The sequence below is a fragment of the Bos indicus genome, chromosome 1 (genome assembly GCF_029378745.1).
Source record: "Bos indicus isolate NIAB-ARS_2022 breed Sahiwal x Tharparkar chromosome 1, NIAB-ARS_B.indTharparkar_mat_pri_1.0, whole genome shotgun sequence".
Taxonomy (NCBI): Eukaryota; Metazoa; Chordata; class Mammalia; order Artiodactyla; family Bovidae; genus Bos; species Bos indicus.
Window position 1 is genome coordinate 109,772,986 of NC_091760.1, and position 27,426 is coordinate 109,800,411.

Below are 27,426 nucleotides of genomic sequence, written 5' to 3' on the forward strand. Positions count from 1 at the left end.
TACTCAAGGGTTGGTTTCTGTCTTTGCTGATTTTGAATGCTAATGAAAGCACCATAGTTTGGATGACTGAAGGCTGCTGAAAGCAAGGGAGGGGCAGTGGCTTGCTGGAGAACCAGAGGACTTGTAGTACAGCAAAAAGTGGTCAACATATCTCAAAACAACCACAATAAAGTGCCTAACTCGAAATTTCTACCTTGGGAAGGAGAGAGAAAGCTGAAACAAGGATCCATTGTACCAGATTTTCAGATACTTGCCTAAAGGAAAGGTATATATGACTTGCCTGATTCAGACTGCTGATGTGAAGTAGGCATACTTTGGATCCTTGGGGGCTACTGACAACAAAGGAGAGTGGGACTGCTTGTTGCCTGAGCACCAGAGAACCTGAATTACTACAGACACATAGCAAAAAGCAAGAGATAAAAAGCTCCAGAAAAAGAAAAGTCAGCAACCTTCAAATGGATAATTACATGCACAAGTCTAGAGAAGGTACAACATACAGAAAAAGTTCCAGAGGTCCCCAAAATCTGTAGTTGGACTGTTTGGTAAAGGTATTCCCCTGTACAAAGCCAGTCCCTAAAGACCAGATGATGTAGCAGTTTTTTCAAATATATAAAACTCAGTAAAATATTATGAAGCACATGAAAAAAGGAGCAATCACAACCCAATCAAAGTAACAAAATAAACCTACAGAAACCAATCCAAAACAAAGGGAGATCTGAGTTACCTAACAAGAATTTAACTGTCTTAAAGAAGATCAGTGATATACACAGATGTCCAACTAAATGAAATCAGAAAAATGAATAAAATGAAAATACCAACAAAGAGATAGAGATTATAGAAAAGGAAAAAAATAGAAATGCTGGAACTGAGGAATACAATAATTACACTGAAAAAATTCACTAGAGGAGCTCAACAGCAGACTTGATCAAGGAAAACAAAGAATCGGTGTCTTTTGTCAGGAGAAAGGAATGGCTACTTACTCAAGTATTCCTGCTTGGAGATTTCCAAAGACAGAGGAGCCTGGCGGGCTACAGTCCATGGGGTCAAAAAGAGTTGAACACAACTGAGAAACTAATACACTTTACACACACTTACATGCTGCCTACAAGAGACTTACTTTAGGTGTAAAGACAAAAATCAGCTTAAAGTGAATGGATGGAAAAAATATTCCATGCAAAGAATATTCAAAAGAGAGTAGGGGTGGACCTATTTATATCAGACAAAATTTCCTTTAAGTGAAAAAATGTCACAAGAGGCAAAGACATTATGTAATAATAAAAGGGGCAATTCACTAGAAAGGTACAATAGTCCTAAACATACATACATACTTAATAATAGAATACTTAAATATATGAAACAATGACAGAACTTAAGTGAAAAATAGAAAGTAACACAATAATAGATTTCAATAAGCGACTTTCAATAACAGAAAAACCAGATATAAAACATAAGAAAACAGAGGACTTGAGCAACACTGTAGACCAACTGCACCTTACAGACATATATAGAGCACTCTACTCAATAGCAATAGAATCCACATTCTTCTCAAGCACACATGGAACATTCTTCATGACAGATTATGCATGTTAGGTGACAAAGTTTTAACAAATTTTAAAACACTGAAAGTATATGAAGTATCTGTTCATAATAAAAAGAAGCCTAAATAAAATAACAGCAGCAGAAAAACTTGAAAATTCATAAATATGTAAAAACCAAACACACTCTTGAAAAAACCAATGTGTCAAAGAAGAAACCACAAGGGAAATTAGAAAATATCTTGAGACAAATGAAAATGAAAACATACCAAAACTCATGGGCTGCAACAAAAGCTGTCCTAAGAGGGCGGTTTATAGCAGGAAACACCTATGTTAAAGGCTTCCCAGGTGGAGCTAATGGTAAAGAACTCACTTGCCAATACAGAGAAAATGAGACACAGGTTCAATCCCTGGGTCGGGAAGATCGCCTGGAGAAAAGCACGGCAACCCACTACAGAATTCTTGCCTGGAGAATAGCCATGGACAGAGGAACCCAGTGGGCTACAGTCCATAGGGTCGCAAAGAGTCAGACACGACTGAACCAACTTCACACGCATGCACCTACGTTTAAAAAAAAAAGGCCAAAAATCTCAAACCAATAACTTACCTTTACATCTCAGAGAACCAGAAAAAGAAAATAAAAGAAATAAAAAGATTACAAGACTACTATGAACAACTACTATGAACAACATTACTTTGGCAACAAAGGTCCATCTAGTCAAAGCTATGATTTTTCCAGTAGTCGTGTATGGATGTGAGAGTCGGACTGTTAAGAAAGTTGAGTGCTAAAGAACTGATGCTTTTGAACTGTGGTGTTGGAGAAGACTCTTGAGAGACCCTTGGACAGCAAGGAGATTCAACTGTCTATCCTAAAGGAAATCAGTCCTGAATATTCATTGGAAAGACTGATGCTGAAGCTGAAACTCCAATACTTTGGCCACCTGATGCGAAGAACTGACTCACTAGAAAAGACCCTGATGCTGGGAAAGACTGAAGGCAGGAGGAGAAGGGGATGACAGAGGATGAGATGGTTGCATGGCATCTCCGACTTAATGGACATGAGTTTGAGTAAACTGCAGCAGTTGGTGATGGACAGGGAGGCCTGTCATGCAGCAGTCCATGGGGTCGCAAAGAGTCAGACACGACTGAGCAACTGAATTGAACTGATGAGCAATTACATGCCAACAAATTAAATAACAGAAAAAAATGGATAAATTCCTAGAAATATACAATTTAACAAGATTAAATTATGAAGAAAGAGGAAATCTGAACAAGCAAGGAGAATACTGAATCAGTAATTAAAAACTTCCCAACAAATAAAAGCCCAGGACCAGATGGCTTCACTGGAGAATTCTATCAGCCATTTAAATAACAATTAATGTCAGTTCCTCTCAAACTGTTCCAAAACAACTGAAGAAGAGGATACATTTCCAAACTCACGTTATAAGCCAGCATTATAACCCTGATACTGAAACCATACAAAGATACCACAAGAAAATAAAAATACAGATGAATATCTGTGAAAAACATGGATGCAAGGGAAATCAACAAAACAGTATCAAACCAAATTCAGCAGTACACTGAAACACTTATACAACATAACCAAACAGGATTTATCCTTGAATGAAAGGAATCTTAAATATGGAAAATAAGGAATATTAGACTGGGTAGCCTATCCCTTCTCCAGCAGATCTTTCCAACTCAGGAATCGAACCAGGTTCTCCTGCATTGCAGGCGGATTCTTTACCAGCTAAGCTATATGGGAAGCCCAAAATATGGAAAAATCATACTACATTAACAGAAATAGAGAACAAAACCCACATGATCATCTCAGCTGATGAAGAAAAACATCTTTTCATAAAATTCAACACCTTTTCATAATAAAAAGTTAACAAATTAGCAATAGAAGGAAGGTATTCCAAAATAATAAAGGTTATATATGAAAGACCCAGAGCTAACATCATACTCAACAGTGAAAAACTGAAAGTTTTTCTGCTGAGTTCAGGAACAAGACAAGTATCCCCACACTCAACACAGTACTGGAATTCTCAGCCAGAGCAACTAGACATGAAAAAGACTAAATAAACAAATAGCATCCCAATTGGAAAGATACCTGTTTACAGATGACATGATCTTATATGCAGAAAATCCTAAGATTATACATACACACACACACACACACACACACATACCACCCCCAAAAAAATTAGAACTAATGAATTCAGAATTAATAGTCAAAAATAATTTGCATTTCTATATACTAACAATCTGGAAAAGAAATGAAAAAAAAAAAAAAAACCCATGTACAATACCATTAAAAAAAAATTTACGAATAAAGTTAACCAAGGGAGCAAAAGTCTTATATACTTTAAGTTGCAAGACACTGCTGAAAGAAATTAAATGTGACAAATAAAGGGTTAGACATCCCATATCCATGGCTTACAAAGATTTAATATTGTTAAACTGTGACAGGAGTCCATACTACCAAAGCTATCTACAGATTCACAACAATTCCTATCAAAATCCAAATGGCATTTTTTCTAGAAGCAGAAAAAAAATTCTAAAATTAATATGGAATGTCCAAAGACTCCAGTAGCCAAAACAATCTTGAAAAGGAACAAGACTGGAGGCCTCATACTTCCTGATTTCAACATATATTGTAAAGCTACAGTAACCAAAGTACAATATATGCAAACAGATAGACATATAGACCAATGGAACAGAACAGACAGCCCAAAAATAAACTCTTGAGTATATGGTAAAATGATCTTCAACAGCAGTAACAAGACTACATGATGAAGAAATGACAACCTTTACAATCAATGTTGGGAAAACTGTATATTCACATGCAAAAGAATGAAGGTGGACCCTTTTCTTACACCATATATAAATATTAACTCAAATGGATTAAGAGCTAAGCTTAATGTTTGAAACTACAAACCTTCTACAAGAAAGGGGAAAAGCATCGTGACATTGAAATGGTCAAATATTGCTTACATATGACATCAAAAGCACAAGTTAAAAAAAAAAATTAAGATAAATGGGACTACATCAAACCTTAAAATTTCTGTATAGGAAACAATCAGCACAGCGAAAAGACAATCTATCAAATAGTAAAAAACATTTGCAAACCATAACTCAGATAAGGGGTTAATATACAGACTTTTTTTAAATCTCTACAACTCATAAACAAACAAACAAAAAACAAGCAACGAGATAAAAATTGGTCAAAAGACTCAAATAAACATTTCTCCAAAGAAGAGCTATGAATGGCCAATAGGCATATAACAAGATTCTCAACATTACTAAATCATCAGCAAAATGCAAATCAAAAACAAAGATACCCTGTTAAACTTGTTAGGATAGGCACTATCAAAAAAATAAAAAATTTAAGTGTTGGCAAGGATGTAAAGAAATTGGAATCCTTGTATGCTATTGGTTAGTGTAAACTGGTGCAAGCGACTATAGAAAACAGTATGGAGGTTCCCAAAAAATTAAAAGCAGAACTATCATAGGAGTCCAGCAGTCCCACTTCAGATTATATAACCAAAAAGAACTGAGAGCAGGAAACTGAAGAAGTATTTGCACACTAATTTTCACTGCAGCATTATTCACTATATCCAAGATGTGGAAACACTCTAAATTTCCATCAGAAGATGATAGACAAAGAAAATGTGGTATACACATAGAACAGAATATTATTCAGCCTTGAAAAAGGTGGAAATTCTGTCCTGTGTCATAACATAGATGTAATTTTGGACATAATGCTAAGTGAAAAAGCAAATTATAAAAAGGTAAACAGAGTATAATTCCATTTATATATGACTTGTCTGATACAATCAAATTCATAGAAACAAAGCAGAAGGGCGACTGCCAGGAGAGGGTAGGAGGGGGAAACTGGGAGCAGTTGTTCCAAAGGTAGAGAGTCGCAGTCAGGAAATATCAAAGAGTTCTACAGATCTTTTGTAAAACAATGTGCATATACTTAACAGTACGAAAATGTGCCCTGAAAGTATGTTTAAAATTATCATTTATGTGTTTTTTACCACAGTAAAAAACATGTACCATAGGTACAAACAAAAAAGCTAAAATTACAAATACAATTTAAAACCATGAAATGGCACTACAAGTTGACAGCTTTGGCTAAAATTAATAAGACTAACACACCAAGTATGGGTGAGTTTATAAGTGGAATTCATATACATTTCTGGTGGGAATATAAATGATACAGCCATGGAAAATCATTTGGAAAACTCATTTTCTTATAAAACTAAAACAGGTACCTATACTATGACTCAGAAGTTGAACAACTAGATTTTCACTTATGAGAAATGAATTTAGATATTTACAAAAAAGATGTGTAAAAGAAATGTTTATAGTAGCTTTATTCATAATAGCCCAACCCATAAATAGTCTAGGAGATCATAACAAGAAAATAGATAAACAATGGTATGGTCACTACTTAGCAATAAACAAGAACAAAATAGTGATACATAAATCAAAGCATTAGGTTTACTGTATGAAGCCACTTGCAAAATATCTCTATTATATCATTACATCTACATAAAAATCTAGAAAAATGTGATAAATGCATACAATAGAATACTATTCAACAATAAAAGCTTTCCTGATAGCTCACTTGGTAAAGAATCTGCCTGCAATGCAGCAGACCCTAGTTCGATTCCTGGGTCAGGAAGATCTGCTGGAGGAGGGACAGGCTACCCACTCCAGTATTCTTGGGCTTCACATGTGGCTCAGCTTGCAAAGACTCCGCCTGCAATGCAGGAGACCTAGATTCGATCCCTGGGTTGGGAAGGTCCCCTGGAGAAGGGAACCTTCTACTCACTCCAGTATTCTGACCTGGAGAATTCCGTGGACTGTATAGTCCATAGGGTTGCAAAGAGTTGGACACTGACTGAGCAACTTTCACTTTCACATTCAACAATAACACCTGACCTGCCTCTTGAGAAACCTGTATGCTGGTCAGGAAGCAACAGTTAGAACTGGACATGGAACAACAGACTGGTTCCAAATAGGAAAAGCAGTACATCAAGGCTGTATATTGTCACCCTGCTTATTTAACTTCTATGCAGAGTACATCATGAGAAATGCTGGGCTGGAAGAAGCACAAGCTGGAATCAAGATTGCCGGGAGAAATACCAATAACCTCAGATATGCAGATGACACCACCCTTATGGCAGAAAGTAAAGAACTAAAGAGCCTCTTGACAAAAGTGAAAGAGGAGAGGGAAAAGTTGGCTTAAAGCTCAATATTCAGAAAACTAGCATCATGGCATCTGGTCCCATCACTTCATGGCAGATCGATGGGGAAACAGTGGAAACAGTGGCTGACTTTATTTTTCTGGGCTCCAAAATCACTACAGATGGTGATTGCAGCCATGAAATTAAAAGACACTTGCTCCTTGGAAGGAAAGTTATGACCAACCTAGACAGTATATTAAAAAGAAGAGACATTACTTTGTCAACAAAGGTCCGTCTAGTCAAGGCTATAGTTTTTCCAGTGGTCATGTATGGATGTGAGAGTTGGACTGTAAAGAAAGCTGAGTGCCGAAGAATTGATGCTTTTGAACTGTGGTGTTGGAGAAAACTCTTGAGAGTCCCTTGGACTTCAAGGAGATCCAACCAGTCCATCGTAAAGGAATCAGTCCTGAATATTCATTGGAAGGACTGATGTTGAAGCTGAAACTCCAGTACTTTGGCCACCTGATGAGAAGAGCTGACTCATTGGAAAAGACCCTGATGCTGGGAAAGATTGAGGGCAGGAGGAGAAGGGGACGAAAGAGGATGAGATGGTTGGATGGCATCACCTACTTGATGGGCATGGGTTTGGGCGGACTCCGGGAGTTGGTGATGGACAGGGAGGCCTGGCGTGCTGCAGTTCATGGGGTTGCAAAGAGTTGGACACGACTGAGCAACTGAACTGAACTACTGATATACACAACAACATGACTGAATCTCAAAAGTATGCTGAATAGAAATTTTCAACACTCATAAAAAATAACCTACAGCAGAAAAAAGTGAAAACAGTGGTTACCTCTAAGCAGAATGCAAGCAGGAATTAATTGGCAACAACTATGAGGGAAGGCTTGGCACCAAGACCTGATGCTTTCAAACTGTGGTATTGGAGAAGACTCTTGAGAGTCCCATGGACTGCAAGGAGATCAAACCAGTCAATCCTAAAGGAAATCAACCCTGAATATTCATTGGAAGGACTGATGCTGAAGCTGAAACTCCAGTACTTTGGCCACCTGATGTGAAGAGCTCACACATTAGAAAAGACTCATGCTGGGAAAGATGGAAGACAGGAGAAGGTGATGACAGAGGATGAGATGGTTGGATGGCATCACTGACTCAATGGATTAGAGTTTGAGCAAGCTCCAGGAGATGGTAAAGGACAGGGAAGCCTTGCATGCTGGAGTCCATAAAGTCACAAAGAGCTGGACATGACTCAGTGACTGAACAACAACAATGAGGGAATTTTCTGGGTAACAGTAATGCATGTTGGCAGGTAATGCATGCATCAGAACTTAGCAAGTATATGCTTAGAATTTGTGCATTTCAATGTATATAAATTTTGCCTCAAAGAGAAATTTGTTTTTGTTTTCAAAAGGAAAAATTTATAAAGAAATACTAAACTCTACTTACTGATAAGCATGCTAAAGATTTAAGGGGAAAGCCTACTAATGTCTGCAACTGGTAATGCATAAAAAAATTAGGATATTTTAATGGATAGAGAGAAATAGATAAATGAGTAAGTTGTAAAGTAAAAAAAAAAAAAAAATGGCAATCAAGGTGATAGATATATGGGTCTTCACTGCAAAATTCTATTTTGCTCAATGCTTGAAATTTATCACAAAAACATGCTGGAAGGAATCTATGAGATATATTTGAAGCAGCAATTAAAATAAAATTCATTTACTTTAAACACTTAAACACTTTTATCAATAGAAATGAGGCAGAAATATAAATAATTAGCAGTTCAAAGACTTGAACAACAAACTAAACCAAAGAAAGCACAAAGCAGAAAATAAGAATAAAAGCAGGAACTAATAAGATAGAAAATGGAGAAAAAGATCTAAATAATCAATTTAAATGTTTGCTTTTAAATTAACAAAATAGGCAGTCAACTAACTTAAATAAAGGAGAAAGCATAAATATAAAAAATAATAAGTGACAAGAGGAAAATAAGCATTGAAACAGAAGGAAAAAAGCTTAAATCATAAGAAATTACTTTGCAGATTTCTAGACAAATAAAGTTTAAAATACAGGTGAAATAGTTAATACACCAGAAAAATACAGTTTACCAAAATTAAGTCTATAAGAAATACAAAGTTTAAACTGACCAATTTCTGAAGAAATAAAGTTATCAAAAAATAAAAAAGCACCAGGCCCAGACGGTTTCACAAATCTACAACTCTGAATACCAGAAAACCTTCCCAATTCTTTTTATGAAGCAAGAATAATAAGTAATAACTGATAAACACAGTACAAAAAAAAAAAGACCAACATCACATATGACTGTAATTGTAAAAGTACTCACCTTAAAAATTAGTGAACACATTAAGAAAATACTACACAAGGAACAACTAAGATTTAATCCAGAAAACCAAGATCAGTTCCTTAAGATCTAAGGGGGGAAAAAAAACTTGATTCTATTCACAGATGATGAAAAAGCCTTCAACAAAATTCAATATCCATTCCTGGAAAAAATAAAAACAAAGTTACAGATCCTCTCTGAACATGATCATATATATATATATATATATATATATATAATATTATATTATATTATCATATATATATATATATATTCGTATAATCATATAAATAAATCCCCATGGGATTCTCCAGGTAAGAATACTGGAGTGGGTTGCCATTTCCATCTCCAGTATTCTTGCCTGGAGAATCCCATGTAGAGAGGAACCTGGTAGATTACAGTCACTGAGGTCACAAAAAATCTGACATGACTTAGCGACTGGGCACAGGTGCATTTACACTAAAATCAGGAAAAAGATAAGGATGTATATCACCTCCTCTGGTATTCAATATTTTACTGGAAGTAAAAGCCAATGTAATTAGATGAGAGAAAGCAAACGGAAGAATAAAAATTGGAAAAGAAGCAAAATCATATCTATTTGCAGAGAATATGACACTATGTGACAAACCCTAGAGAATCAATACTAAAACTAATTCAAACAATAAAAGAACTGAGTAAGGTAGCAGGGTGTAAAATTAACATAATCCATACTACCCAAAATAATATACAGATTCAATGCAATCTCTATCAAAATTCCAATGGTATTTTCACAGAAGTAGAACAATCCAAAAAATTTGTATGGAAACACAAAAAAACCTCAATAGCCAAACAATCTTGAGAAAAAAGAAAAAGTTGGAGGAATTGTGCTTCCCGATTTCAATCTATATTACAAAGCTATAATCATCAAAACAATATAGGTTTGGCCTAAAAACAAACACATAGATCAGTGGAAAATAGACAGCCCAGAAATGAAACCACACTTACACGGGTAATTAATTTACAACAAAGAAGATAAGAACATACACTAAGGGAAAGACAACCTCTGCAATAAGTGGTGTAGAAAAACTGGACAATTACATGCAAAATAATCAAACTGGACTATTTTTCATACCATACACAAACATACACTGAAAATGGATTAACGGTTTAAATGTAAGATTTGAAACCATAAAACTTCTAGAAGAAGCAGTATGCTTTTTTGACATTGGTCCTAGCAATATTTTTTGGACAAGTCTCTTTGAGCAAAGGAAACAAAAGCCAAAATAAACAAATAGGACTACAGAAAACTAAAAAACTTTCGCACAACAAAGGAAACTATCAACAAAACAAAAAGGCAGCCTACTGAATTGTAGAAGATATTTGCAAATGATATATCTGATAACTGGTTAATATCCAAAATATACAATGAACTCATACAACTTAACATCAAAAAAACAAACTAGACTACAAAATAGGCAGAGGACCCAAACAGACATTTTTTCAAAGACATACAGATGACCAACAGACACGTGAAAAGATGCTCAATATCACTAATCATGAGGAAAATGCAAATCAAAACCACAATGAGATAGCCTCTCACACCTGTCAGAATGGCTTTAATCAAAAGAAAACAAATAACATGTTGCCAAGGATGTACTTTGGTGGGAATGTAAATTGATACAGGCACCTCAAAAAAAATTCAGCAATTCTACTTTGAGGTAAGTTTGTTTTTTATAGTGGTACATATAAGCAGTTCTGTAACTACATTCTGTGTATTCTAAAATTGAGGAAATAAGTAAATATACTGTGAATAACAGTAGGCTTCTCACTGTTGTAAAAGGAAGTGATATGATACATGTCACAACTTGAGTACTTTGAGAAGAACATAAAAATTGCACTAAAAAGCAAAATCATCAATTACTCTATAACTAATCCATGGAAACTTGCAGCAAACTTTAAATATTTGACTTCTCTCTTCCTGCCATCCCTCAAAACATGCTTCATCTTTCAATTACTTTTTAGACATGTAACAACAAAGTTTTGTGAAAGTATTTGACTTCTCATGACTGATATCACTCTTTTATTAAAAAGCACAGAGATCATTAACAAAATTTAGAATCACAGAGTACTACACTTTTTCTTTGAAAAACTCACTACAGTTGACCCTTGAACAACGTGGGTTTGAACTGTGAAGATTTTTTGAACTGTAGATCTTTTTTCAATAAATACTACAGTACTATATAAAACTGCAGCTGGCCGGATATGTAGATGCAGAACTGTGGAGAGGGAAGGCCACTATGGGACCCAAGCATCTTCAGACTTTGGAATCGGCAGCAGGTCCTGGAATCAATCTCCTAAAGATACTGAGGAACAAATGTACCTACATCTTCTTTATTTAAAGTAAAGCCTTAATTAACTAAACTTTTCAAGAAATGAGTTGACTAATTTTCTTGTTAAATTAAGATTAACCTAGAAACTCTTTCAGTTTAAACATTTTGAAGAACAAAGTCTTAAAATACATTTTCCAAAATTATGTCATGTATCAAACATGGATAGAAGTATTTTCTCAAAACATAGTGATTTTCAACGTCTCCAGACTATTTGGTTATTGCAGTTATATGCTGAAGTAAGTGTCATTATAAGAGATACAACAGACTGAGAAATTGCTATTTTGAATAAACCTCTGAACTTGTTTCCTCATATACAAAATGCAGGTATAAACCTGCATGACAGCCTGACAGGGTTACAAAACTCAAAACCAGTAGTAAAATGAATGTGTGCTGGATAGTTTGTTGCTGACTAGACACCACTGCCATTTCTTTTCAGACCTTCCTTGCACTGTAAAATAGAAGAAATTAACCTCTCCAGATTCCCATCTGGACGCAGTTGCAGGTAGATACTTGAGAAGAGAAGCAGCCTCCAGGTAAGTAGTTTCTTGAGAACTACACACTTTGGTGCTACAAAGCTAGAGTTCTTAAAAGTTCTTTAAAAAATAAGCAGCTTCCATACTTCAGGCTAAAATAATCAGTAATAGCTTCCCTAATTCCCTGAGCCCTTCCAAAAGTTATATAAGCCTTTAATTCCCCAAGTTAAAAGCCTGATGCTTGGAACCCAGTGGCTTGCATTTTCCAAATCAAACTGTGTTTGACTTATAAGGTGTATGTGAAAATGCTCTACAAACTAAAAAAGACAATACAAAAGCATGGATTATTATTTCCGTTCTCCCTGATAGGAAATTTCAGTTGAAGTTGTTTTCTGATAATCAGTTTCTAAAAGCAATGTTTGGTACCAAAAGATTCCCCTGCAAGAGTTTACGATATATGAGAATAACAACATAATATTCATAATGCAACTTTTACGAATCAGGAGTCAAATGTGATGGTGGATGAGAAAGGATGGATTAAATGTGACTTGGGAGTGAAAAGGTAAAAATTAAGAAATGATTTAAGGAAGAGAATTAAAGATTAAACAGACCTGAACACTAAAGGGGTAGGAAAACTTAAATTGGAAACAATATAAGAAACTGGAAGAAAGAGCATGCTCAGATAAACAAACCAAGCAACTCAGAGGCATGGATGGAGAACAAAAGGCATGTAACACAAAGTGGCTTCCTTTCATGTTGAGTGTGTACAAAGGAGAGGGGGCTGGGGCCAAGTAGTAGTACAAGGCCGGAAAAGCTAAACATTTGGACTTGACTATTATTATCCAACTTCAGATTCAGAGAGACTTGTAGAATTTTATGCCTAAACAAAATCATGCTGCGAATTAACATACTGCCAAAACTAGAGCCTAACAGGATACAAAACTACGCAAAAGAAACTGCTTTTCCTAAAACACTGTTTTTGTCCTAACACTCTTCTTCTCAAAAACGGTGGGCCCTCCTTACCATGGTTCCCATCCTATTCAACCATATCTTCTAGCATTACCCAAAACATACAACTCTTTCCAGATAGACTACACTCTGTATTACTGGCCCTTGAGCACAGCCAGAAAATGCAAGTGGAATGACATCAGGTACTAACTAGTTCTGCCGCTATAACAAAGTACCATATACCGGGAAGCTTAAACAACAGAAATGTATCTCACAAAGGCCGTAAAGTCAAAGATCAATATGCCAGCTGATCTGGTTCCTGATAAGGGCTCCCCTCCTGGTTTGTAGATGGCCACTTTTTCAGTGTCTCACATGGCCTTTCCTTTGAGTGTATGCTCAAAGAGAGAGAAAGATCTCTCTCTCTCTTCTTATAGGCCACCAGCCCTGTTGGATTAGGGCCCCACCCACCTTTATGACTTTAACTTTAATTACCTCCATAAAGGCCCTGTCTCCAAACACAGTTACACTGGGGGTCGAAACTTCAACATGAATTCAGCAGGGACACAGTCACTCCAAAATACACTGGATTATTTCTAAGGCTAAACCTTAAGAGATTTTGCAGCTTCTGTTCTTACGTTCTTGAAATACTTCCTCTATCATGCGAAAAAGCCCAGCCATTCCTATCAAAGGATGAAAAGCCACAGGGAAACTAAGGCACCCACCCCCCACCCGACCCCCTGCTGCTGAGTCAACAGCCAACACCAAATGCCAGATACGTGAATGGAGCCACACTGCACCATCCAGTTTCAATGAAGCTATCAGAAAGCTACAACCACATGCGTGACCCTAGGTAAAACTAACAGAAATGCCAGGTAAGCTGAGTCAGAATTGTAAAATGGAGGGAAAAATAAATGATTATTGCTTTAAGTCACTAAATTTTGTTACAAAGCAGTAAATAGTTGATATGGCATACCTTCTTGTTCTACTTTTTGACCTAGACCTCTGAACTCTGTATGATTTTCCTCGACCCCTTGAACGACTTTGACTTCGTTTTCTTCTAGAGCCGTAAGAAGAGCTACTGCTTGATCGATGTCTGCGTCTGAAAAAGAACATAATCAAATATTACTTGCCTTCAAAATGTTACTAGATACTATGTTATGAGAACTATACTGGTTTATAGGCTTATCTACAAAGAATAGACAAAGGATGAAGACCTATGGGCTAGGTCTGGAAGAAAACAAAATAAAATCTTTGGGTTGAGACTTAAACCTCATAAATATATAACTACAAAAAGAAAAATATTTTACCCATAAAATTTCAAAGTACAAAACCATATGAATTCTAAGGAATGTCACTCTTGCTACTACATAAGTAAAAATTACAAAAATCACCTTCTATCATAAGAATGTGAGCGAGGCTGAAGATCTCTGGACCAAGATCTTGACTTTGACCTTGATCTCCTTCCACCTTTCTTTCGGCTGTACGTTCTACTATCTGAAGAACTACTGGAAGAAGATCGTCTACGGTGTTTCTTTTTTCTCTTGCTTCTGCTTTCTTCTTCAGTATCTGATGACCGGCGGCCCATTTCTACAGGTTTAAATTCAAAGAAAATTATTTCCAACATAATGGAACAATGGATGAAATTTAATATAGTAATTTTTTTGTATCTGTAAAAATTTTAAATGTCTTAGTAAAGTAAAATTTAAATGTACCAATCTTAACAAGACATGTGAAACAGCTCCCGTACAGTCTTCTAGCACTATCAGTTTACTGTTTTCACAATTTATGAATAAAGTAAACTCGTCCTAAATTTTTTTAAATGTCTCCAAAACTGGCAACCCTGAGGGTGGTTCCTTACAACAATTTTCTTATAGTTCAAGTTGCATTTATCATTAATTATATGATACTTGGTTTAGGGATCAACTATCTAATCTTATATTCTCACATTCCCTAAAGATAAAAGATATTTTACTATCTTTTACAGTTAAACTTTCCTAACTGAAAATTGTAAAATTTTCATCTCTGTTCAAGCTATCAGAAATTTTTTATCTCTGTTTCTTTCCAAGGCAAACCATTCAAAATCACGGTAATCTAAGTCTCTGCCCCAACCAGTAACACTGAAGAAGCTGAAGTTGAACGGTTCTATGAAGACCTACAAGACCTTCTAGAACTAACACCCAAAAAAGATGTCCTTTTCATTATAGGGGACTGGAACGTATAGAAAGTAGGAAGTCAAGAAACACCTGGAATTACAGGCAAATTTATCCTTGGAGTACAGAATGAAGCAGGGCAAAGGCTAATAGAGTTCTGCCAAAAGAACGCACTGGTCATAGCAAACACCTTCTTCCAACAAAACAAGAGAATACTCTATGCATGGACATCACCAGATGGTTGACACAGAAATCAGACTGATTATATTCTTTGCAGCCAAAGATGGAGAAGCTCTATACAGTCAGGAAAAACAAGACTGAGAGCTGACTGTGGCTCAGATCATGAACTCCTTATTGCCAAATTCATACTTAAATTGAAGAAAGTGGGGAAAACCACTAGACCATTCAGGTATGACCTAAATCAAATCCTTTATGACTATACAGTGGAAGTAAGAATAGTCAGAGTGCCTGATGAACTATGGATGGAGGTTTGTGACATTGTACAGGAGACAGGAATCAAGACCATGCCCAAGAAAAAGAAAGGCAAAAAAGCAAAATGACTGTCTGAGGAGGCCTTACAAATAGCTGTGAAAAGAAGCAAAGCGAAAAGCAAAGGAGAAAAGGAAAGATATACACCCATTTGAATGCAGAGTTCCAAAGAACAGCAAGGAGAGATACAAAAGCCTTCCTCAGCAATCAATGCAAAGAAATAGAGGAAAACAACAGAATGGGAAAGACTAGAGTTCTCTTCAAGAAAATTAGAGATACCAAAGGAACATTTCATGCAAAGATGGGTACAATAAAGGACAGAATTGGCAGGGACCTAACAGAAGCAGAAGATATTAAGAAGAGGTGGCAAGAATACACAGAAGAACTGTACAAAAAAGATCTTCATGACCAAGATAATCACGATGGTGATAATCACTTACCTAGAACCAGACATCCTGGAATGTGAAGTCAAGTGGGCCTTAGGAAGCATCACTATGAACAAAGCTAGTGGAGGTGATGGAATTCCGGTTGCTGCTGCTGCAGCTTCAGTCGTGTGCGACTCTGTGTGACCCCAGAGACGGCAGCCCACCAGGCTCCCCTGTCCTTGGGATTCTCCACGCAAGAACACTGGAGTGGGTTGCCATTTCCTTCTCCAATGCATGAAAGTAAAAAGTGAAAGTGAAGTTGCTCAGTCGTGTCCAACTCCTAGCGACCCCATGGACTGCAGTGCACGAGGCTCCTCCATCCATGGGATCCTCCAGGCAAGAGTACTAGAGTGGGGTGCCATTGCCTTCTCCAGGAATTCCAGTTGAGCTATTTCAAATCCTGAAAGATGATGCTGTGAAAATGCTGCATTCAATATGCCAGCAAATTTGAAAAACTCAGCAGTGGCCACAGGACTGGAAAAGGTCAGTTTTCATTCCAACCCCAAAGAATGGCAGTGCCAAACAATGCTCGAACTACCACACAATTGTACTCATCTCACACACTAGTAAAGTAATGCTTAAAATTCTCCAAGCCAGGCTTCAACAGGATATGAACCGTGAACTTCCAGATGTTCAAGCTGGATTTAGAAAAGGCAGAGGAACCAGAGATCAAATTGCCAACAGCCGCTGGATCATCGAAAAAGCAAGAGAGTTCCAGAAAAACATTTATTTCTGCTTCATTGACTATGCCAAAGCCTTTGACTGTGTGGATCACAACAAACTGTGGAAAATACCTCAAGAGATGGGAATATCAGACCACCTGACCTGCCTCTTGAGAAACCCGTATGCAGGTCAGGAAGCAACAGTTAGAACTGGACATGGAACAACAGACTGGTTCCAAATAGGAAAAGGAGTACGTCAAGGCTGTATATTGTCACCCTGCTTATTTAACTTCTATGCAGAGTACATCATGAGAAACGCTGGGCTGGAGGAAGCACAAACTGGAATCAAGATTGCCGGGAGAAATATCAATAACCTCAGATATGCAGATGATACCACCCTTATGGCAGAAAGTGAAGAAGAACTAAAAAGCCTCTTGATGAAAGTGAAAGAGGAAAGTGAAAAAGTTGGCTTAAAGCTCAACATTCAGAAAACAAAGATCATGGCATCCAGTCCCACCACTTCATGGCAAATAGATGGGGAAACAGTGGCTGGCTTTATTTTTCTGGGCTCCAAAATCACTGCAGATGGTGACTGCAGCCATGAAATTAAAAGACTCTTACTCCTTGGAAGGAAAGTTATGACCAACCTAGATAGCATATTAAGAAGCAAAGACATTACTTTGCCAACAAACGTCCATCTAGTCAAGGCTATGGTTTTTTCAGTGGTCATGTATGGAGGTGAGAGTTGGACTATAAAGAAAGCTGAGTGCCGAAGAATTGATGCTTTTGAACTGTGGTGTTGGAGAAGACTCTTGAGAGTCCCTTGGACTGCAAGGAGATCCAACCAGTCCATCCTAAAGGAGATCAGTCCTGAATATTCCTTGGAAGGACTGATGCTGAAGCTGAAACTCCAGTACTTTGGCCACCTCATGTGAAGAGCTGACTCATTTGAAAAGACCCTGATGCTGGGAAAGATTGAGGGCAGGAGGAGACGGGGAGGACAGAGGATGAGATGGTTGGATGGCATCACCGACTCGATGGACATGGGTTTGGATGGACTCCGGGAGTTGGTGATGGACAGGGAGGCCTGGCATGCTGCGGTTCATGGGGTCGCAAAGAGTCAGACTGAACTGAACTGAATTGAAAATTCTAAAATTTCAAATGGATAAGACCTCATTAATCATCAACAAAGTGCAAACTGAAACAATACACCATTATCATGTAACTCATAAAATATGAGAAAGGAAATGTTAACTAATGTACCAAAGTTGATGAAGTATTGTTAACTAAAATATCAAAAATGAAGTCTAACTGTTCACATTGCTAGTACCCATAAAAGTGGTGAAAAAATCCTTCCAGAAAGCAATTAAACAATTTAAATAAAGAGTTTTAAAAATGTTGATGCTTCTTTGACAAAGCAATCTTATTTCTAGGCATATATCTGCAAAGTTTTCCTTAAAAGATATATTCATGAAGATATTCATTGTAGCATTATCTAAAACTGTATGTACAGAGGGCTTCCTTGGTGGCTTAATGGTAATGAATCCACCTACCAATGCAAGAGACATGGGTTTGACCCCTGATCCAAGAGGATACCACATGCCCCGGAGCAACTAAGCCCGTGCCCCACAACCCCTGAGTGTGCTCTAGAAACCGGGAACCACAGCTACTGAGCCCATAAGCGACAGCTACTGAGCACACTAGAGTCTGTGCTCCGAAACAAGAGAAGTCACCACAATAAGAAGACCATGTACTGCAAGAAGAGAAAAGCTTCTGCAGAAACAAAGATCCAGCACAGCCAAAAACAAATACAATAAACAAATACAATTAAAACTGCATGTAGAGAGACCACAATGTAAGAAAATATATGCATATGAGTAAAAGCAAAAATGAAGACAAGTGATAAATATTTAAGTAAGGAAATTGGGTAATTTTTTTCTCTTTTTTAACTGTATTCTATATGGCTATGGTATATTTACTATACAAAAGAAAAAACATATAGAATATAAAGTTTTTATATTTAGACAATAACTGATAAGAAGCCTACTTGTCTTACTTTAAAGTTAGATTCTCATATGGAATCTTATTTTTTTACTAAAATAGATATTAGCTATCTTTGGATGTCACATAAAAGCAAGATCCATCTTTCCTAATAGGTAGGATAGTTAATGAATCAGATAAAAATCTCACACTTCATCTTAATATTTATTTAAATTAAGTTAAATATCATTACTGTAAAAAAAAGCAATACATTAAATTACAGCTTTGTTTTTAGAACCAAGTGAGCCATCCCTTCCTTGACTATAATGCAATTCTAGTTGAAAGTCACTGTTGTAACTCAATTCAAAACTTAAAGCTATTTACCTGGAGCCAGAATTAGACTTTAAATATAGTTCTGAACCTCAAAGCTGTTCACATTTCTAACATTTCACAGTTCAACTGAACATTGGAAAAACTTGGTTTTGAAAAGCTCAGTAAATCACTAGCACATCTAAGCCAGTTTCCTCATTGAAAACAAAACTGCACTTCATGTAAGATCACCATGATCCTCTCCAGCTCTCAAAATACTACAATTATGAAATCTTATATATACATACAGTATATATGTACATACATACATATATATTTAAATGTGTGTATATAATAAACTAAAGATCCTCTTGATGAGAGTAAAAGAGGGGAGTGAAAAAAGCTGGCTTAAAGCTCAACATTCAAAAAACAAAGACCATGGCATCCAGTCCCATCACTTTATGGCAAACAGATGGGGAAAAAGTGCAAACAGTGACAGGTTTTTTCTTGGGCTCCAAAATCACTGCGGACAGAGACTGTATCCATGAAATTAAAAGACGCTTGCTCCTTGGAATAAAAGCTACGACAATCCTAGACAGCTTATTACAAAGCAGAGACATCACTTTAGCACCAAAGGTCCACACAGTGAAAGCTATGGTTTTTCCCATAGTCACGTACAGATGTGAGAGTTGGACCATAAAGAAGCCTAAGCACCAGTGCCAAAGAATCAATGTTTTCGAAACATGGTGCTGCAGAAGTTCTTGAGAGTCCCTTGGACTGCAAGGAGATCAAACCAGTCAATCCTAAAGGAAATCAACCCTGAATATTCATTGGAAAGAATGATGCTGAAGCTGAAACTCCAATACTTTGGCCACCTGATACAAAGAGCCAACTCACTGGAAAAGACCCTGATGCTGGGAAAGACTGAGGGCAAGAGGAGAAGGATGAGACAGTTGGCTGGCATCACTGACTCAATGAACATGAATATGAGCAAACTCCAAGAGACAGTGAAGTCAGGGAAGCCTGGCATACTGTAGTTTATGGGGGCGCAAAGAGTCAGACACGACTTAGTGACTAAAAACAACAATAACATGTATTTACATATTTATATCCATATAGCCATTATATATCATATATAACCACATATCTCTGTATATGTATATATGTATGTATATACGTATATATGTATTTCATTAAGGAATTTGTATATAATTGATAATATTGATCATCTAAGCATTCTAATTTCCTTTTTCTTTCTTTCTTGTTTCAACCTTTAAACAGTTAAGAATTTTCTCTACTTGCAAATAACCAAATTAAGATGGGTTTTTATTTATTACCTGGTTTAAAAAATACTAACATTATAGTAAAGGATAAAAAAGTATAAAGAGGATAAACAAGACCAGAGGAGAAAACTACAGGAACAGTAGACAAGATATGTCAACAAATTTTTAGCAAATAAAAAACAGATGCAGGATTTAGAACTAAGAATGCTGAACATCAAGCAACTGCAGAGATTTCCAATTGAAGAAAAGCCAATTCACATAGCAAAAATCAGAAAGGATCAGGAATTTGAGACACCAGATACCACAGCAGGCACAATGAGGCACAGAACTAAAAAACAAAGAAATTGGTTGAAATTCTATAAAAGAAGTAATTGCTCAGGTCCCCTATGCCATTCAACCAGATCAGTTCAGTTCAGTCGCTCAGTTGTGTCCGACTCTTTGCGACCCCATGAATCACAGAACACCAGGCCTCCCTGTCCATCACCAACTCCCAGCGTTTACCCAAACTCATGTCCATTGAGTCGGTGATGCCATCCAGCCATCTCATCCTCTGTTGTCCCCTTTTCCTCCTGCCCCCAATCCCTCCCAGCATCAGAGTCTTTTCCAGTGAGTCAGCTCTTCGCATGAGGTGGCCAAAGCACTGAGTTTCAGCTTTAGCATCATGGGGGACTGCTATTCCCCATTCCCAGAAGGAGAGGTGGTTTATTTTAGAAAAATGATGAAACAGTGAAGCACCAGGTCCAGGGGTACAGGAAAAGAGGGCAGAGAAATGTTCCACTAAAAGTTAAAGGGATTAAGTGAACCATCTAACAGTAAATACTGTCACCTGTGTGGACTTCCCTGGTGGCTCAGACAGTAAAGCGCCTGTCTACAATGCAGGAGACCCTGCTTCGAGCCCTGGGTTGGGAAGATCCTCTGGAGAAGGAAATGGCAATCCACTCCAGTACCATTGCCTGGAAAATCCCATGGACAGAGGAGCTTGGTAGGCTATAGTCCATGGGGTCGCAAAGAGTCTGACACGACTGAGCAATTTCACTTCACTTTGTGTGTACTTGGCTCCAAGAATTCAGAGTATTCTTTTCTCCAAAAACTAAACAGTACCTGGAAGAAGCCATATTAAAACCAAGTCCACCAGTTAACAAGCCCAAACCTTAAACACAGCAAACTTTTTTTTTAATACTTCTTTTTGCTTTGGCCATGCCACACGGCTTGTGGGATCTTAGTTCCTTGACCAGGCACCAAACCCGTGTCCTCAGCAGCAAGAGTATGGAGTCTTAACCACTGAAATTCCCCACAGTAAACTTTTTTCTACAAAGGTTTCTTCTGGTAACTTTTTAGTAATTATACAACAAAAGAAAACAAATCACATGATGAAACTCTTCATCATAAGAGACAGAAGCCAAGCAGAAAAACAAGCAACTCATAGTAAGCCAGGAACATGCAAGAAAACTTCAAACAAAACACTATCCTCAGAAATGTATGAGAAGATGATCCAAACAAGAATAGGAGGAACAGCCATAGAATAGGAGAGAAATCTTGGAATTTAAACAAACAATAAGTTGTAAGTAACACAATAGGGTCAGAGGATACTATCAAAGGGCTCATGAAAAGTAGAAAGAAAAAGATTAAAAAAATAGGAGGTAAAAGAGGATCAACCCAGGAAGTCCAATATCCAATTAATATATATTCCAGAAAGAAACAGAGCATAGAAAACAGAAAACTATCCAAAGAATAATTTTTAAAATTTACAGAATTGAAAGACATGAATTGCCCTAAGTCCCTGGGACAATGAATTTGAGAAGACCTATACCTGACATACCTCATAAAACTTCAGAAACGAGAAATACAAAGAAGAACCTAGAAACTTCTAAAGGTAAAAAATGGTAAAAGCCATAGGGCTTCTCAGCAGCAACACAGCAAACAATGGAGACTTGCCTTCAGAGTTTTAATTGAAAATCATTTTCAAACTAGAATGTATATTCAGCTGAAGCATAGATCTAATATGAGATCAGAATAAAGACATTTTCAGATATGCAAGGGCTCCAATTATACCTTAAGCTCATCCTTTTTTAGGAAGGTATTGAAGGATGTGCTCCAACAGAAAGACAGAGTGAATAAAGATGACCCAGATTCAGAAATAACACTTGAGATAGGTTAAGAAGTCCCAGAGTGATAGCATGCCAAGGTATAAGGAATACATCAATGAACAAGAGAGAAAAATCCTTGCCCTCAAGGAGTTTACATTCTAGTTTAATAGTAGTTCCCAATCGGTTCTGTAGACCCCAGGTTATTCCTAAGACCTGAAGGGATCCAACCAGCCAAAACTAGTTTTATTACGACGCTAAAACTTGATTTACCTTTTTACTGTGTTGACTTTTGTGCTGATGATGTAGAAGCAGTGGTAGGCAAAATTGCTGGTGCTTTAACAGGAATCAAGGTAATGGGACCAAACTACTAACAGTCACTGAATTCTTCACTGCAATATACAGTTGTTGTTGTTGTTTTTTAAAGAAAGGCAGTTTCACTTAGGTATGTCCTTGATAAAGCAGTAAAATCATTAATTCTATAAATTTCAACCCTTGAGAACACATCTTAATATTCTGTGTGATGAAATAGGAAACACAGAAACTAAAGAACAACAGGTTATCTTGAGGAAACATTTGTGCAGCTGAATAACAAGTTGAACTAGCTGCTTTTATTGTGAAACACTATTTAAAAGAACTGACTGTGATTATTCAGACATGGGCATGTGACATTTTCTCAAGAATGAATTAAAGGAGTCTATCCTTTAAGGAAACTGTCAATTTGTTGCCAGTGATAAAATCTGATCTCTCAATTAACGAATATATATGGAATCTAGAAAAATGTTACTGATGAACCTATTTGTAGGGAAGGAATGGAGAGGCAGATGGAGAGAACAAACGTGTGGACACAGCAGAGGAAAGAAAGGATGAGACAGACTGAGAAAGTGGTATTGACATTTATACACTATCATGTGTAAAACAGCTAGTGGTAAGTTCCTATATAACACAGGGAGCCCAGTCTGGCACTCCGTGATGACCTAGAGGGATGGGATAGGGTAGGTAAGGGAGGCAATATATATAATTATGACTGATAATGCATTGTTCTATGGCAGAAACCAACACAACATTGTAAAGCAATTTGCCTCCAATTTAAAAATAGATTAAAAATAAAATATAATACTAACACAAAAAAATTTGAGCGCTCAAACAAAAATCAAAGTGTTGGATAACTTGTATTTGTCACCATGAGACTGACAACTTCTCAGCACTTAAAGATTTCTTTGAGGAGGTCAATGGTGATATTAACAAATTGGAATTTTTAAATTATATAATGAAAAGTTTGTCTATATTTAGAAGCTACACATAACTCACTGAACCAGTATTTTCCAATAAGCCAATGTACGATGTCAGAGACTCATGTTATGAGTAAAATATCCATTCAGGGTAGGAGACAAACCGATAGACTTTAATGTAACAGAGCATGAAAAGGTCATTGACATCGTTTCAAATACCACATTGCAACAAATGTTTAAGAAACTACTACCTGTCAAGTTATGGCACAGTATTAAGGAAGTAATTATCTGAAAAGGGTATTAAAATACTATTTTTTCCAACAGCATTATCTGTGTGAAATCCGGATTTTCTTCATATAATTCATTCAAAAAGTCATCACAATAGACTGAATGTGAAAGCAGATACAAGAATCCAGTTGTCTTCTATTAAGCCAGACAGTAGAGATTTGCTGTCTGGAAAGGAAAAATAATGCCACTTTTTTCACTTTTGTTTTGGAAAATATAGCTATCTTTCACATCAAATATGTTATTTATGTTACCAAGTAATGGATTTATTACTGTTATTTGTATGTGGACTAATTAATAAATACTTCAAATTTTTGTTTTAATTACTAGAAAGGCAATATTTCTAGATATAGCCCATGGAGATAAAAGTCTGTGGGGTTCTCTATAATTTTTAAGCATGTAAAGGGATCTTAAATCTAAAAAGCATGAGACCTACTACTCTAAGGTACCTATAGTCATTTTTATTCTACATTTTCATCCAGCTTAAGTACCTACATAAGGCATAAAGAAGTAGGAAAAAAAGAAAAGGAAATACATCTAATTATGTATCTTGCTGATGACCAAAAAAAGAGACTGAGAGGTGGGTATACATTTTTCTATTCTTTAATGTCAAATAATGTAATTCATCCATATTAGAAGAATGATTACATTTAACTCAGAAAAGTTAATGGAAGATATACAATCCTTCCTTAGAGTAACCAAATGAAAAAATGATTAAAAAATCAGTCATAAATTTATAAATACTTTTTCTGGTGATGCATTTACATTTCAAAAAAATCACACCAAAGTATAATTAATCTCAATAAGAGAAACAAAAAGTCATTACATTTCTTTATTATAAATAAACTCAAATACTTATTCAGAAAAGGAACTGAACACTAAGAACAAATCAAAGGTAGGTCCAAAAACTGTCTTCTCATCAATGACAGTACTGAATTCCTACTCACTACCCTATATACTTATCACTGGATTTCCATAATGTCACTAGCACATAATTTGCTCATTCAAGTCATAGTGGTTGATTTATATTATATCACACACTTCCAGTAAGGAAGAACTGTTTTTATTTAACTCCATTGGTAAGTATAACACATGGCAAGATGCATTAATAGCTCTTGCCAGTAAGAGCAAAGATAAATTGAGCATAGATTTTTAGGAGTCCCAGAACCTAACACTTTTTCAATCCATCTGTAAGCAGAAAAGGCAAATAGGGAGAGAAGGCTCTCAGTTTTCTGTTCTCACTTGTCTCTATTACTTCCTGGTTGCAGTTTCATGGTAATAAACCATATCCAACTAACTCCGATTACAGAATTGAAGCTATAACAATAATGACTACAGTAGGACATCAATTTACAAAATCATCATATTGTAAAGTTTAGGTGATTGACTGAAGATGTAGAAGCCAAAATGCGTCATTCAAAAGAGAGCTTAAAGGCATACACAAGTAGTTCCTTTGTCTGGTAATCAATAAGGTAAAGTAAGCAGTTATCTTTTTCAGAAAGCAGGCAGTTAGAGAGAACAAATATTCCTAAAGGACATGACATTTTATAATTATTTCACCACTACTCATTCTTTAGTTTATCAAACTATAATCTTTTTGATCTTGGACACATGACCAAATAAGGGCAAGGGGGAGGAACAGTCATTTCAATGGGAAATCCACCTCAAAGGTGTAAAGTAAAAATGGGGTTAACATCATTTAACATAGGAAGAAATCCACAAACAAGTACAGAATCACCCAAGGCAATAAAACAACTAAGGTAAAATTCTAGCTTAATGAGCAAAATAAAGCAAATCTCAAGAGGTACAGAATTGTTAAAACATTCCTCCCAGCACAACTAAAAATTTGCAGACTGGCATCTTTTTTCATTAAAGCATTATCAGTCATAGGAATTTCTTCCCAATGGTTTGAAAATAAAAGTGGAAAATACACCAATACATCTAATATAACAATCTTATTAGAGAAGTTTTCCAACTCATAATACAACTGTTTGCTTAGTCAAGCTGGTAAGGCCAATTAGTAAGACTAGGAAGACTAGCCAAGCTGGTAGGTGCCAGCTGCCTTTATTTCAGTTTCAAACATTTTTAGCCCTCTTACTGAAGAACATACAGTAATAAAGTGCTACCACTTAGCAGGAAATCTTTGTCTGCAAAGAAAGTGAATATTTATAGACTCTAGAGCTAAAGGGGCTCTCAAAGGATACCCAGTTTCCCCAGGAGGTTGCACCTGTCATATCTGCTATAATCCTTAAACCCAAAAACCGCATATCTTCCTCACTTAGAGCTTTTATGGCTAAGTCCAAAGACGACAACTGGAAAACTTTTTTGTGACAACATGAAACACGTTTATTTAACTACCTAGTACCTAATCAGTTGAAACACAAGTAAGTTACTGCTAATTCTGGGCGGGCCGGCGGGGGTGGGGGGAGGGGGGTGCGGGGAATGGCCTCCACTGTGCATTTAAAGACATATAACCTCTGAAAGAAAATTAAGGTTGACCTAAAAACAAGAGCAGGCAACATGTATACTAGTGCATAACCTCTCATAGACCATAGACAGCCATGTGCTCTTGGTCTATGACTACAAGTCCTGAAATCAAGGAAAGAGATGAGTATTAAAGGCGAATAAATATAACAAATACATTTATTTGTTAAGGAAGGAAGTCTATGTCATCCTGCATCACCTCTCTTCCCAGCATGCCAGTGTGAGCCAGGAAGGATAGGAGGTGGGGTAGGGGTGGAGGTGCGGATTCGAGTGAGGCAGGGTAAGCTGGAAGAGCAGGCGAATTTAAAGTAGATGTAACACAGTGGATGGGACAGAGTACACCAGGTTGCAGCCTCCTTCTCGCTCCACCCCACCTAAAACTAGTAACCAAACTCCAGTCACATCTTACAAGACAAACCCAGAAACCAAAGGCAGGCTATCCAAGATCAGGGACTGGCGGTGGGGGCGGGAGAAAGAGGTTTTGAGGAGGGAAAGGGTAAAAGAGTAGGCTAACTCTCCCTCACCACCTCTAGACTCAAGGCCTAGCCTGAGGCCTGCGTGCGCGTACAGCCCTATAATCGCCACCACCCTAAGGCCCCAGCTTGGCCCTCAAAAGGTCAGAAGCCGCCAGGTGCCCAGCGCATGCGCACTGCGCTACCCAGCACGCCGCCGGACCGCCAACCCCCTACCCCCACCCGCCTCCCACAGCCGCCGCCGCCGCCGCCGCTGCCTCCAGTACACAAGCAGCGCCAGGCCCGCGCCGCCTCACGCCAGAGTAGGGCCTTGGAACCCCTCAGCTGCGGGCGCTGCCTCTCAGGTCCCGGACGCGGGCATCACCTGGATTCCGGCCTTCGGGCTTACACCTCCAGTAGACTTGCAAGCACCGCAGACCTAGATATGTTTCTTCAAATCTGGGCGCCGCCGGCGCTCACCGAACTTGCTTCAGTTTAAGCTCACCGCCTTCCTGGTTCCACCACCAGGCAGCGTCAGCCGAATTTTCGAGTGCATCGATGGAAGCTGCCAGGCGTTAGGAGAGCCGAAGGAGTGGATTGTCACGCCGCCAATTTTTTGTTTGGTGTTGGTTTTCCGTGCTTGATTATTTGATTTTCTTGTTACCAAAAAGCAATTAAGGTGGCGACGGAAAAGTTTTATTGCCTTAGT

The 27,426-nt window shown here is 37.3% G+C and overlaps 1 protein-coding gene across 1 annotated transcript in view; it reads right to left on the reverse strand.

Moving 5' to 3' along the window:
- RSRC1 (arginine and serine rich coiled-coil 1) overlaps positions 1–27,242 on the reverse strand; it is a 448,839-nt gene extending 421,597 nt beyond the window's left edge. The window contains exons 1-3 of the mRNA XM_070767993.1: positions 27,103–27,242; positions 14,274–14,469; positions 13,856–13,981 (exon numbers count right to left, since the gene is read on the reverse strand). Of these exons, the coding sequence (XP_070624094.1) occupies positions 13,856–13,981; positions 14,274–14,467 (320 nt within the window). The 5' untranslated portion in view covers positions 14,468–14,469; positions 27,103–27,242. The remainder of the gene's footprint in view (positions 1–13,855; positions 13,982–14,273; positions 14,470–27,102) is intronic.
- Positions 27,243–27,426: the final 184 nt, after the last annotated feature.